The 13,034-nt window shown below is 52.4% G+C and overlaps 6 protein-coding genes across 6 annotated transcripts, besides 1 other annotated feature; 1 reads left to right on the top strand and 5 right to left on the bottom strand.

Moving 5' to 3' along the window:
- Window positions 1-801: 801 nt before the first annotated feature.
- On the bottom strand, window positions 802-3,012 carry PODANS_6_6770 (uncharacterized protein; the record flags this gene model as incomplete). The annotated part of the gene is made up of 1 exon (XM_001910550.1): window positions 802-3,012. The coding sequence occupies one exon, from the start codon at window positions 3,010-3,012 to the stop codon at window positions 802-804; it is 2,211 nt and encodes a 736-aa protein (XP_001910585.1).
- A 403-nt stretch (window positions 3,013-3,415) lies between these two features.
- On the bottom strand, window positions 3,416-3,568 carry PODANS_6_6760 (uncharacterized protein; the record flags this gene model as incomplete). Its single annotated transcript, XM_001910549.1, has 2 exons — window positions 3,416-3,435; window positions 3,493-3,568. 2 exons carry the CDS (start codon window positions 3,566-3,568, stop codon window positions 3,416-3,418), a joined length of 96 nt encoding a protein of 31 aa, XP_001910584.1.
- Window positions 3,569-7,347: 3,779 nt separating this feature from the next.
- On the bottom strand, window positions 7,348-8,463 carry PODANS_6_6750 (uncharacterized protein; the record flags this gene model as incomplete). Its single annotated transcript, XM_001910548.1, has 3 exons — window positions 7,348-7,793; window positions 7,849-7,936; window positions 8,002-8,463. 3 exons carry the CDS (start codon window positions 8,461-8,463, stop codon window positions 7,348-7,350), a joined length of 996 nt encoding a protein of 331 aa, XP_001910583.1.
- Window positions 8,464-8,903: 440 nt separating this feature from the next.
- On the bottom strand, window positions 8,904-9,347 carry PODANS_6_6745 (uncharacterized protein; the record flags this gene model as incomplete). The annotated part of the gene is made up of 2 exons (XM_001910547.1): window positions 8,904-9,100; window positions 9,182-9,347. The coding sequence occupies 2 exons, from the start codon at window positions 9,345-9,347 to the stop codon at window positions 8,904-8,906; spliced, it is 363 nt and encodes a 120-aa protein (XP_001910582.1).
- A 429-nt stretch (window positions 9,348-9,776) lies between these two features.
- Window positions 9,777-9,914: a repeat region (rgion duplique sur le chromosome 1).
- PODANS_6_6740 (uncharacterized protein) lies at window positions 9,787-10,511 on the bottom strand (the record flags this gene model as incomplete). The annotated part of the gene is made up of 3 exons (XM_001910546.1): window positions 9,787-10,046; window positions 10,121-10,316; window positions 10,374-10,511. 3 exons carry the CDS (start codon window positions 10,509-10,511, stop codon window positions 9,787-9,789), a joined length of 594 nt encoding a protein of 197 aa, XP_001910581.1.
- Window positions 10,512-10,952: 441 nt separating this feature from the next.
- PODANS_6_6730 (uncharacterized protein) lies at window positions 10,953-13,034 on the top strand (the record flags this gene model as incomplete). Its single annotated transcript, XM_001910545.1, has 1 exon — window positions 10,953-13,034. One exon carries the CDS (start codon window positions 10,953-10,955, stop codon window positions 13,032-13,034), a length of 2,082 nt encoding a protein of 693 aa, XP_001910580.1.

Here is a 13,034-nt window from a genome sequence, read left to right as displayed (position 1 = left end):
CCTCAGACTCAGACTGCTACTCCGACCACGTAGACCTAGATTCCTACCTCGCCCCCTCCCCCACCGTAGCCACCGCCCCCGTCTTTCCCTCCTTTACCAACAGCCACAAGTCCCGCTCCCACAAGAAATACCAACCTCGTGCCCCTCCCTCCCTGACGTTCTTCCCCCGTCCCTCCCCAGCCCCGAAGATGATGCCCTCTACTCGCCCAGTCCACCAAAGCAGGCATTTATCTACACTCTCGGCAAAAATGCCACTCCTCCCAGTTCACCACACGTACCAACCCTCCGCAGAGATTAAAACCCAGCCCAATATCTTGACATCCGTTTTGGGCGCTTTCACCACTGGCGATAACAAGAAAGAATGCGCATCTTGGTACCACGACGAGATGGAAGAGGAGCTGGAGATCACACCTAGCTTAGTTCAGGGGTTGGATTTGGAGAGTGAGAAGCTCCAGTATGGGGACTGCCAGAGCAGCTGGTGGTGTGTTTTCCAGTTTTTGGTCATGGTGCTGCTTGGGTTTTTGTTTCTTGGGGTGATGTTCCTTGCGGGAAAGACATTGTGGGAGTTGGGATGGGAGGTGGTTGCTTGGATGAATGGAAACGAGGCCGCTGTTGAGGGTGTGGTCGGGGGAAGGCTTTGCAATGATGCTCACCCGAGGTTTTGTCACCTTGTTGTTGGGGCTGAGAGGTAGACTGCGCAGGTTTGCCAACTGACAATGGGAATCTTTGGACTTTTGACTTGCTTTGTGACTGGGCTGGCTGGCTTTATTACACTGTGATATCTCCAGAGTATCAAACAAATTACTTCCTCCCCGCCTTCGCCTTCCTCTTCACCGCCTCCACCAAACTACTCAACTCCCCCCCATCACCATCACCATCATCCTTCTTCACCTTCTTCTTCTCCCTCACCACCACCTCCTCTCCCTCCCTATACCCAGCCTTCCTCTTCTTCCTCCCTTCCTCCAACAACTTCTTCATCCCCTCGGTGGCCTTGAACTTCGGATTGGAAGGATCAATAGCAAACTCATGACTCTCAAACACGGCCTTGAAACGCTCATCCTCCACGTCCATCTTGAACCCATCCTGCAACCCGTCCTTCTCCCCCTCCCCGTCCGTCGCCTTCTTTCCCTTGTTCTTCTTCCCCTTCTTGCCCTTTTGCTTCTCCGCTTTGATCACCTCCCTCATGTCAAAGTGATCCAGATGGTCCGCATCACCCTTCTCATCAGCCATAAGCAGCTCCAGCTGCGCCTTGGCAGCCTTGCTAGCCTTCTCTTCCTTCTCCTTCTCCGCCCGTTTCTTGAGCCGCTCCTCCTTGCGGATGGCAGACTTGGACTTCTCGACGGGCTCAGAAGTGAAAAAGGGGTCGTCAAAGCCGAGGTCTCCGCCTCCCGCGTTGTCCCCGGCAGCAGCAACTTCTTCAACATCAGATTCGCCCATCCTGTCAGGATCACCACCGTTGCGTCTGGCAAGCATCTTTTGCCTCTTGGCTTCCTTCCTCTCGCGCTCGCGGCGCTTGTACTTCTCGATTGTGGTCTCCTCTTCCACAGGCTTCTTGTTATTCGACTCTGACAGGGCAGGCGTAAACGTAATTTCCATCGCGCCCGCCGGGGCGGGAGACTTGGACTTTTTGGTCGTGGGCTCCTCGGGAAGGCCCAGAGCAGCGCGCATTTTCCGGCGGGCGAGTTCCTTTTTGCCGAGGGGCTTTTCGGCTTCTTCTTCCTCGCCTCCAGCAGCATCGGTGGCGGCTTCTGGTTCCTCCTCTTCATCTTCAAAGTCTTCCCCATCGTCAGAGCTGTCGCTCGCAAGGTAGGCACGGAGGTCATTTTCAGCAATGTCGTTTTTGCTGCCGGAAAAGGCTTTCTTGATTTGTTCTTTCCTGTTGACCTCTTCCGGGTGCATATCCCAGGTGAGCTTGACCTTGGAGTGTTGCAGCGCGTCGGTGACGAAGTCGACTGGCTTGTACCCCGGTGGCACAGCGGTGCACTCGTCTCTTGGCTCGTCGTCAAAGGTGGTATCGTCGGGGATAAATCGCAGGTCGAGGAAGTTGGAGGAGGAGAGATATTCGGTGCCGTCGGTGGCCTCGTAAATCTTGTGCGCTGTGCCCTTGTCGGAGCAGACGGCCACGGCGTAGTAGTACCGTAACCTGTCGAGCTGGTATGTCCGCAACTTGTCGCTATCAAAGTCCTTGTCGTCGCCCTCAGCTAACAGCTCCCTCTTGACCTCCTCGTCAGAATCTTCGTCAGAGTCCTCGTCATCCTCATCCTCATCCTCGTCACTGAAACCCTCCGAGTCCTCACCGCTATCATCGCTGTTCTCGCCCTTGCCCTTCTTGAAGATCTCTCGTGGTGGGCCCTCGAGCTCCTCTCTTTGCATCCTTTCCTTGCCGAACTCACTGGGGTAGATCGACACCCTCTCAATCCTCCCCCCTGGCGGCACGAAACTGCTAAAAAGCGCCATCAGATCCACAGACTTGATGTGATCCCAGTCGATATTCACCACCGCAAACCGATTGGTGATCTCACCCTCCGGCACATCCTCCTTCTCCCTCCTCAACCGAATCCCAGGTCGCGACTCCTCCTCCCCATCATCCACCTCTGGCTGATCTTCCCCATCCGACTCAGAGTCCGAATCCTCCTCCGAGGAGCTAAAACCGCCATCTCTCGCCGGATCATATTTCTTATCAGCCTTCTCGAGCTCGCGACGAACAATATCATCCCTCTCCACCTCCCCATCTACCACCTCCTCGTCCTCCCCAGACTCCTCCTCATCCTCATACAACCTCTCCAACGCCTTCTTCTTCGAATCAGTCTCTAATTTCCGCCCGTAGCGATCCACCTTGGCCGTAGCCAAAAACTCGTCATCGTTGAGCACCTTGGAGAACCGCTTGTCGAGCTTGGTCTTGATGTTTCTTTTCGAGGGCAATTGGAATCGGGGATCGGTCTCGAAATTGGCAAAACGGGCGTCCTTGATACTGGACGCCGCGCCGGCGTTCTTTTTTGTTGGTTTGGGCATTTTGGATGTGGTGGGGGGAGGGGGGGGTTTGTTGCGACAAAATGAACACAAATTGGAGCAACGCGCAAAAGCTAGAGCTTGGGAAATGCGATCGACTTGGAGCCGTCTTGAAAATTTTAGTGGGGTATCTTAATTCTGCCTGTTAGGCGGTGAAAAATGCAAACTAAATCGTGTTGCGGGTCAGGCCCCGCCTTTTCCCGGCTTGTCAAATCCGTTGCGCTGGAAATCCAATCCGAACTCACTCCCCCGCTGTTTCCGATGCCGCCGCCTGGCCGCGCAATGCGCCACGGGTGAAGATGTGTCCTCCCGTTCTTCCCTGTGCGCCATAGCTTTTTCCCTCCTCTCCTCCTGCGTTCAATCTGGTTGATGGGTATCTAGCGAAAAATAGAGAATCGTTCAATGTTTAGAGCACTGCTTGCTGGGCTACAGAATGTCAGCGCATTGATGCCCTGAAGAATAGCGGGGAGAGGAAGCACTCACCATCGCTCATCAGCACTTGCTCCAAATCCAGACAGCAAAAGGGAATGCGCCCACGAGCGTCCCGCATACAATCCATGTCAATCTGTCGCCGGTCCCCTGTTCTCGATCCTCCTCCTCCATGTAGGTGTTGACCTTTTTGTAGCTGTCGAGATTCATGGCGGCGTTGAGTATCGGTGATATCGGTATAAGAGGGGTACAATCTAGGAGGAACAGAACTTCAATATGCACAGCAAAATCTGCGATGGAAGAGACGGGTAATCTAGAAGAAGCGGGACGGCACGAGACCTATATACCTGTTTTCCCGCCCCCAGCGTTTTTTCCATGGAAACTTCGGAGCTTGACTGCCTGAAGCAAGTGGCCACTTCTTTGGCGGGTGGCCTTTTTGTTCACATGAAGAATGCACTGTCACGTCGCATCAGTTGACCAAAAAAAAAGAGCCCGCATTCCAATCCCGGGCGAACGTCCGCCTGCGGGCGGTTGGCTGAGCCGCCTGAGGGGCGCCATCGCATTCAGCCAACACAGGCAGGTCTTTCTCCAGGGCTGACTCCATCAACCGCTTTCAGTTGGCGGTTGACTTTTCCCGGGAATCCATCTCATTTCATCATCTTGTCTCGCAGACAACCCAAAGGATCTCCCCGAGTCAATGATACAAACCCGTTTTTCAACGCCAAACCAACTTTGTCTCACAATGGATGACGCCCTCGATTTTGAGGAGATTCGATTCATACAGTCAGTCCCTCTGGCAGATCCGGAACAGCACTCCATTTATCCAACTTGGCGTGCAGAATACCCGCTCGGGATGCCAGGTCGATCTCCAGTTGACAGGCGTGCAGTAGCCATCAAGCTTTTCCTCATAGGGGCTGGTTTCCGATCTAGGGATAAGGCCAGAGACAAAAACCCGCGTATCCATCTGTTTCTTGATCATGGTTGACGTCGATGCCGATGCTTGGTGGGGTTGGTGTTTGACGGGATTGCCAACTGCCTGGCCCTGGTGCTTATCAGATGTCAGTATGATGGATGAGGGAATCGAGCATGCCCGGCTGTTGTGAGACTGGAAAATTCCGAGTTGAGGTTACGCAGCATGATCTTGAACCAGCGCTGCGGTTGGCTGCTGATGGTTGGACCTCTTGCAGGATCATCCTTATGTTGTCCAACATCATCCTTCGGGTTCTTCTGACGAGTCCGAAGTTTGTAAGAATATATCCTACGTCCTGGTCGCCTCTTTGGGTCCTTTCTTCGATCTAGCTGCTGGGATCACTCATCTCTTCCTAGTATCTACCAGACTCATTTGTCCTTGCGGTATGGCATGCGGTCCGGGCCAGTGATCAGGGCTTGAAGAACCGTGGAGTCCCGTCTTTGCAGAAGGATCTAGGTACCCTACCAACCGCCCAGCTGTCACTTCTTCAAGTCTCGGCCGCGAGCACAGGACTGCTCGGATAGTGAATGGGCAATGGTTGGAGAAATTCTAATAGAAGCTAGGACTAAAAAATAAGACTATTGTTGCGATAGATAATCCCATAAGCCTGGATAGTAGACTTTTAAAACTAAAATTAAATCCATGAAGCTTTAGATTAAGAGAGAGGTAGTACTGAGATTATCGATACCGAACAGCCCAACAAATGGGATGAGCGACGCAGGGATGGCAAGATGGAATCACTGTCTATGACCAAATGGCCCCTTAAGTGGTACAAACAAGGCGTTTCATATCTAGACAGGCGAGCAGTCATCAGGCATCTAGAAGATGGGCCTCTTGGAACGAGAAGAGATGGTTTCAATAGGGAGAAGCGCTGGACTGCTATCGTGTGCCACGTAAACAGGAAATAAGGCAGAAAATAGCACTCACTCGCCGTGATAGGCTAGCTCTACTTTCCAGAAGCTAGTTGTCGTTTGCTGTCCTCTTTCTCTGCGACCTTTTGCCTTTTTGTCGACTTAGTAATCAAAGCAGCAGATGTTTTCTCAGCCTTGCACGCTTCTCTCCAACCGTCGCTGGTAATACTTGCTCTCCATTTTCGCGACTACGATTTTCTGCTTGCTGACCTAAAACTTGGACGAGAATTCTTAGCTCCTGTATCCAGAGCTACGTTAGCGACATGACAGCTGAGATGTTTTGGTTTGCTTTTCAAAACCATCGCCACCGCATCATGGGACTCAGCGTGGCGCTTTTCCCTCATGAGTCTGATCTGGATTAGCTGGGCTTGGGCTGTTGTGTTGACCTTTGTCTACAACTTGATCTACGGCATTTGGGCAGTGGCCGTCTGGCTTGCTGATTTCATGGAGCCCGGAGCAGCCTGTCACGCCTGTAGGAATGGTAAACGCATACCACACCCAGCTTGACCACGGCGAACAAGGTGAACTTTCCTCTCTTCTTCTCACTTGGTCTGATGCTAACTCTTCTCTCGCAGCAGAGGACGACTTGGTGGCTTTGATCATACGATGGCCAACAAGGATTCCGGCAAGCGTCTAACATCATAACTCAAGATCGTATCCTCACCATGTTGGGAACAGTGGAGGACCGGGTTCAGCAAGCTTTTTTGCCGCTCATCACCGAAGTCGCACATACCTGATATTTCTCTGCTTTAAAGCAGCCCGGTAGTTTGGCAGGATCCTGGCTTTATCTCGACAAGGTATCTTATTCTTTTACCGAATCTCAAGCATCCAACTTTTACGCAAAGTCACTCGAGTTTGGAGTTCATTTGATTTGACCTTCTTTCGTCCAATTTCCAGGTCACGAGCTGCCACCCACATAGCCCTACAAGCAACACCATCATGTCTATGCCACTCACCTCCAATTAAGTGATGCTTTGAGAAGCACCAACTCTTGTAGTCTAGGCGGAAGGTAATGGAATTCTATATTAACAGATTTTTTTTTATTAGATGTCTCCTGTATTGTCTCATCTAATTTCTTTCCGTTTCTGGCCGTGATAAACTTGCAACAACCACAACCCTCCTGAAGTGAAACCTCTTTCATCGAAGGTTGCTCCACCGATTCCAATCCGTGCAACAAGAAGGCCTACAGAATACGTATATATTCCACAAGTACTAAACTCCTCAAAGCCCTCTTTTCTTCTCCAACAAGGTCACACCCGGTCGATATCACCACCAACACAGAATTCATTTACACATTACCACACTTCACCCATCTTCCGAGATAGAACACCCCCTTTAGACCAGCAAAATGTTCTTCGCTACTATGCCCAGGCCTCAGGACCACAAGCAGCAGCACCCCAACTTTTTATCAGCAACGTTGCCGCTGGCGCTGTCTTTGTCATCCTCCAAAACACCACGGCTGGAGGTGTAGGACCAGTGATCCTCCACGTGGTGGTATCAATGGTAACTGGACGGCTTGCTGGAAATTGGTGGGGATCTCAGGTTCAGTCTGCTCAGCCTGTCCAACTGAATGGGACGGTAACGACGGGTGAATGGTATGCTTATTTCAGCCTCATGTACAGTATGTAATGTCAAAGGGTGGCGCTCATCTACAATTGCAGTACTGATGCCTGGGGATTGTGGGGCTGGTAGGTTGATAATGACGGAGTTGAAGAAGGCTGGGTGTGTAGCCAATTTATGATGCTAGGTTGAGACGCTATGGCTGGATACCTCGCATAGCAATCATAATATGCGTTATAGTATACGAAAGAATTAGTCTTAGCTTTCACGGTCCACCGTCTAAGCTTGAGAGATCATCTATCCCAACAGTAGTCTTTTATGGTCCTGGCTTCTACTAGGATCTCTCCAAGCATTTCCCCTTCACCATCCGAGCTTCCTGTCATGGCCTTCTGACCTCATCTAGGGCTTGATGCTTCCCAACATCTTCAAGGTCCATTGCACGAGGAGTTTAATAGACCCAAAGGTCTACTACAAAGGCCTCCTTGCGCTAGCAATGACCGAGACCCAACTGACATCCCACGATCCACCCTCGTACTTCTCCTCCAGATAGTTCTTCACCAACCCCTGCACCTCCTCCCTCGGGTGCGCCTTCCTCAACTCCCCACTCCAAGCGCTATCCATAATCCAGTCGAGCATCATGGCAAACTGGCCGACGAAATACTCGGCGTTGTCCACCTTGCTAAGGTGAGCATAGATATCAACATTGACATCCTCCAGCCCCTTGGCAGCGAGCGTTTTCCGGACCCAGTAGACATCAGACCATTTACCCCAGGCCGTCATCTGCAGGGCCCAGGTGTATGGTGCCTCAAAGGGGAAAGATGCAAAGGCTTCTCGGATGTCGTTGACCCAGGTTGGGGGGAGGTGCCAGGTGGTGAAGCCAAGAACACCGCCCGGCTTGAGAATGCGGATGGTTTCTTTGCGAGGGTTAGCAAAGTAGTTCGGGGAACGGGGCAAGGGACTCTCACTGACCATCGAGAGCCGCTTCCGAGTCAGGGACGACATGGAACCCAATATTGGTCGTCACATAGTCGAAGCTTGCCGATGGCAGTTTCGTTTTCTTTTCAAGGGATCACTACCCCATCAGCAAGTGTTTAAATCTGTGAAGACATTGGAAACACGGACCTGGGCATCGATTCTCCCCACCTCAGTATTCACCCACCCCTCCTCCTTGATCCTCTTCTCAATCAGCCCAATACAAGGGGTGGAGAAGTCGCCGCACAGAATGCTGCTCTTGGCCAAGACATCTGGCTTGATAGTCCTTTGAAGCACAGGAGCCACGACACCTGCTCCACAGGCATTTTCAAACAGCCTGAATGGGGCGACCGATTTGGTTCCATACAAGTCAATGCCCATCTGGGTGAGCATCTGGATAACAAGTGGGGTGCTGACTCGGCGTGCGTTGTCGAGGAGGACATCCTCCCAAGATGCAGTGGCAGAGGAGGCGGTTTTGTCGATGGTTTCAAAGAGCTTGCTGAGCTCTTTCGCGGCTTTGTGGATGGCAGCTTGGGCGGACATGATGTTTTCTTCGCTACTATTGCAACTGTAAAATGTGGATGGTGATAGTAAATGATTGAGATGAATCATTTCATCTCGAGCAGATGAGTAGCAGTCTTTTATGGGCGATTGAGGCTGTTGTGACTGTGTACATAATGTTGCCGAAATGTGTCCGTCGTTGGACGTTAGAACATGATGCTATGATTGATTGGTGGCCGCACACTTTCATTGTGTCCGAAAAGTACCCGGTCTATGCGATCATAAACCAATCCTGCCTGGTCGATTGTGCTGGGCGATGTGAGAACAAAAGTGGTGCACAGGCGAGGATATGAGATCAGACGAAGTGCATATGCGTGGAAGTGGGAATAAGTTCACGTTTGGGAGAGATCTCGTACCTGCTTCCAAACCAAGTGCAACATCAAAATTCATATCCGTTCCCTGCCATCAAATGTAATCCATAACCCATACCAGTTCACAATCTCAGCACGTCATCTTCCTCAGCAACAACCAGCATATCCTCCCACCCGCATTCATTCTCTCTCTCGCCCCCTTCCCCAGAGGAACTTGCCCAACGCAGCCCCCGCAGCAGCAATCCCCCCAACAACCTGTGTACCAGTCGTAACAGCCGCCGCTCCAGCTCCTCCAGCAGCAGCGCTCTGGCAAATGGCGAACACGCTACCTCCGACGACGTTTCCGATGCCAGCTTGGATCCCGGCGGCGATGGAAGCTATAAATCACAGCGTTCGTTAGCTGTGCTCACAACGGGGTGTTTATGCTGGAAGAAGGCAACTCAAAAGTGCAAACATACTAGCAGCAACGCCCTCAGCAGTAAACCCAACAGCAGCCAGAACCGGCGCAGCAATCGCAAGCGGAGCAGCAAGCGCAACTGCACCGACAGTAACAACCCCAGCGACGGCGGCAGTCCCCGGATTGCGGGCTACCATTCCCACGGCGTTCTTGATGTGGGCAGCCATTTCTCGATGTGTACAGTCTTCGTGTTGAAATCGCCAATGGTCTGATGCTGGATGCCTCGGTGTTGTGGTGGGACGATGACTGATATTTTGGGACATTTTTAAAAAGGAAAGAGCAAACGACACACGTGTCAAGCAGCAAACGGATGCCTTTCATTCATTTGCTGCTTTCGCTCCTGCTGCGTTTTGATTCGAGATAAACACTTCAGGTTGCACAACATCCATGCCTGGCAGGCCTCACTGCATTGCATAGTTTCAGGTAGCTTAACCACATCGTGACCTAAGTCTTGGAAAGTTGAAAATTACCCAGCCAACAGGCCTCACATGGCAATTTCAAGGCAGCCAAGGTTTGACAAAGGGTGCTCATTATCAATATACTACGCTTGAAAACATATACCCATGCCTCTACCCCAACGCTAACAAATGGCACCCGCCTGCATGGTCACGCTGGCCGGCTCAGACGTGCAGCCAGAGTCCGTCGCCTGGTGCGTCCTCCTCGCCTGGTGCGTCCTCGTGCCCTCAAGCTCAGACGTGCAGCCAGAGCCCGTCGCCAGGTACGTCCTCGTGCCCCGGGCCTCAAATCCAACACCGCAATCTCTACCAGCTCACAAGGGAGTTCGTTGAGACCATTCCTATCCACAATCACACAGGCGGCGCCACAGTCACCAAAATCGATCGTCCTGCAAACCGCCCCAATCGACACTAAGTAGGCGTTTTCGTCAGTATATATGTCCACTGAGCCAAAGGCCAATGAGGAATTGTGTGGAAAGGCATACGACTCGGATCCAGCCGTGGTTGCGGATGTATGGCGCCGTCTCTTATGGTCGCATGAAGCATAAAGCCGGGGGCAGCCACCAACATGAGACTAGCGTCACCAGTGTCATGGCTGAAGTAGGCGTCGTGATTGTAAAGGAAAATTGCGATCGTCTCACTCCCGTTTTCAGTATAAGGAACCAAGTCTTGCAGGTCGCTCTTCCAGGGGTGTCAGCACACATGAGAAAAGAATGACAGACAAAAATGTTTGCCTACAGTGCTCTGGTGATGTATCGTTGCGATGTGAAGGAAGCCCGCGTCAAAGGCAGCCAAGAGGTTGGGACAGGAAGTTTCCAGGGCCGATCGTCTCGCTGGAGTCATGAGCCAGAGTCTATTGGGAATATTTTCTGACATGTTGAGGTACGCTGATGCTTGAGACTCTAGGGGCGTGGCGAATATCGCTACTGGAGAGGACGCTGGAGGAACGGGTGTCGAAGGGAAGGGAAACAAGTTCGGGTTTGACGGGGAGAAATCATTTTAGCATGGTTGAAATTGGTGAGAACGTATGAGGAAAGAATGAGAGAGGTATAGCCTCAATCTGTCAGTTCTGGCAACCATAACACAACCAAATGGGGGCAGCAGCAAGATTCCGGTTCGCGCTGCGTGACGAGGCTGCCGTTGCTGCTTCTTGATTTGACACTCCCAGTTGCGGGGAACTCTCGGGCAACCTCGTGCCACCGCGCTTTCTTTTACCATCCGTGGCTGAACGGAGATGATCAAGATACCTCCTACCTTACCTTCAGCAGGAAGGAGCAGATCCACACAGCCACGACTCTACACCGCGCCGAAATCAAGATGGCAACCCCAACCAAGCTCTGTGTTTTTTGCCGCTCTGTGGAGCCCATCTCCCAACCCTGCGCTGCGCTTCCGACGTCAAAAGCCATCGAGCTGATTGCCCCTCTGCGAGCCCATGAGGAGGCACTCATCCTTGGACTCCAGCAACAACCCAGCGCACTTTGCCAACGATGTGCCGCCTTCGACATTGTTCGGGTTTTCAAGGACTCAAACCCCTTGGACAATTCCAAGCCTGAGTACCACACGCTCGACTACCGCCACTCAAGTCGGCAGTACGAGATGGATTTCGGCGAACTGGCATCGCTGGTACTGTCCCCATCCTGCCCGCTCTGTCGCTTGATTTTTCGAATCTTCCCCAGAGTAGGCCTTGGAACCACTGATGTCATGCTCAAGCTCGTACCATTCCGGTCCTACGTCCAACGAGGGGGGTGGAACTCGTTTCCAGCGCAGTTGAGAACAAACCCGGCCATTTTCCTTGGTGTCAATTCAGGGGGCACCTCAATCATCAGTGAACGTGAACCTCGGCCACTGGGCGGCGAGGTTCGCCGCTTTGGATATAGGACTGGGGAGTCGATTGCGCTTGCTGGAACCACACGATCAGGCAATGCGAGACACCTTGACCGCTTTGTCGACTTCTCAAGATTCTCGGGGGCATTGGAAGACTGCATCAAGAATCACGGACCTACCTGCCAGGTCACTGCCTCACCGGAACTGTCCCTCACGCGTATGATCGATGTCATTGACCGTAAAGTCGTCCCCTATCCTGACGGGTGCGACTACTTTGCCCTCAGCTATGTGTGGGGTGGCATCATGCCGGCCGCAGATGCTCTGGATGGCAAGACGCTTCCCGACACGATCGAAGACGCCATCGCCGTCACATGTAGACTTGGTCGGCGCTATCTCTGGGTCGACGCCCTCTGCATCGATCAGACCCCAAACCCGACTCCCATCCAACGCAGAGAAAAGGAGAAGCAACTCAGAATTATGGATCAGATCTACTCCTCTGCCACACTCACCCTCGTTGCCGTGGCAGGCAACAACTCTAATGCTGGCCTTCCCGGGGTGGCCCGCCCCCGCACTCACCAATTGCGCGAGACCATCGCAGGCCACACCGTCTTCACCGTTCCCCCAACCGTTGGGGAAGAGATCGCTGCCTCCACTTGGTCAACACGCGCATGGACACTACAGGAATCGATGCTTTCAGTCCGTTACCTCTTCTTCACCAGCACCCAGGTCGAGTTTGCCTGTCCTGAGCACAGGGTGCCTGAAACACTGGAAATTACAAAGACTGTGCCAAGCTGGCCCCAGTCAATGCCGGGAATTTTGAAGAGTGTAGAGTTGGTACTGAGTCAGTGGAAGCAGGCACCTGATGATCTACTCGGCTCCATGTATTGGACTTATATTATGGACTATACGGCTCGACGGATGACGAATGATGAGGATTCGCTCAACGCGCTGGCCGGGATCATTGCGGTCTTGGAGAAGAACGTTCCAGCTGCGGCGTGTGTCTGGGGGCTTCCGTTGGCAGCCTTTCCACGGTTCTTGGGGTGGATGCATCTCTGCGAAGGCGGGACGCCGAAGAGAAGAAGCGCATTTCCGAGCTGGTCATGGGCCGGTTGGGAAGGGGAGGTGTCACTCAATGAGGCGCTGCAGATGTCCAGGGAGGAGAGAAGAATGCGATTTCGTGACTTGACATGCGACATGGAGATTCAGTACTTGGGTGTGAATGGGGCCCAGATCGAGGTGGAAGGATGGCGAGTTTGTTTGGAGATACGCACTGAGCCACTCAGCGAGGCTGTGCTTCCTGGGACAGATAGGATGATGGGGTACATCAAAGAACGAGATTTTATTCACGGCAATACGATTCCTTCTGGCGGATATGAGTGTTTGGTCGTTGAAAGGTTTGCCTACCGAAACAGCAGGGATGGACCGGTATATCAGAAGGTCTTCATGATTGTTTTGGAATTTGGCGGAGTTGGCTCAGGGGTTGCCAGGAGGAAGACATTCATCACACTTGATACTTTGGCAGGAGTGGACTTTGTATGCTCGGGGCCTAGGAAGGAGAGAGTGGTGTTGGAGTAA

The sequence above is a fragment of the Podospora anserina genome, chromosome 6 (genome assembly GCF_000226545.1).
Source record: "Podospora anserina S mat+ genomic DNA chromosome 6, supercontig 2".
Classification (NCBI taxonomy): domain Eukaryota; kingdom Fungi; phylum Ascomycota; class Sordariomycetes; order Sordariales; family Podosporaceae; genus Podospora; species Podospora anserina.
The sequence above is the reverse complement of the archived record's forward strand: the minus strand, read 5'-3'. Positions and strand labels throughout refer to the sequence as shown.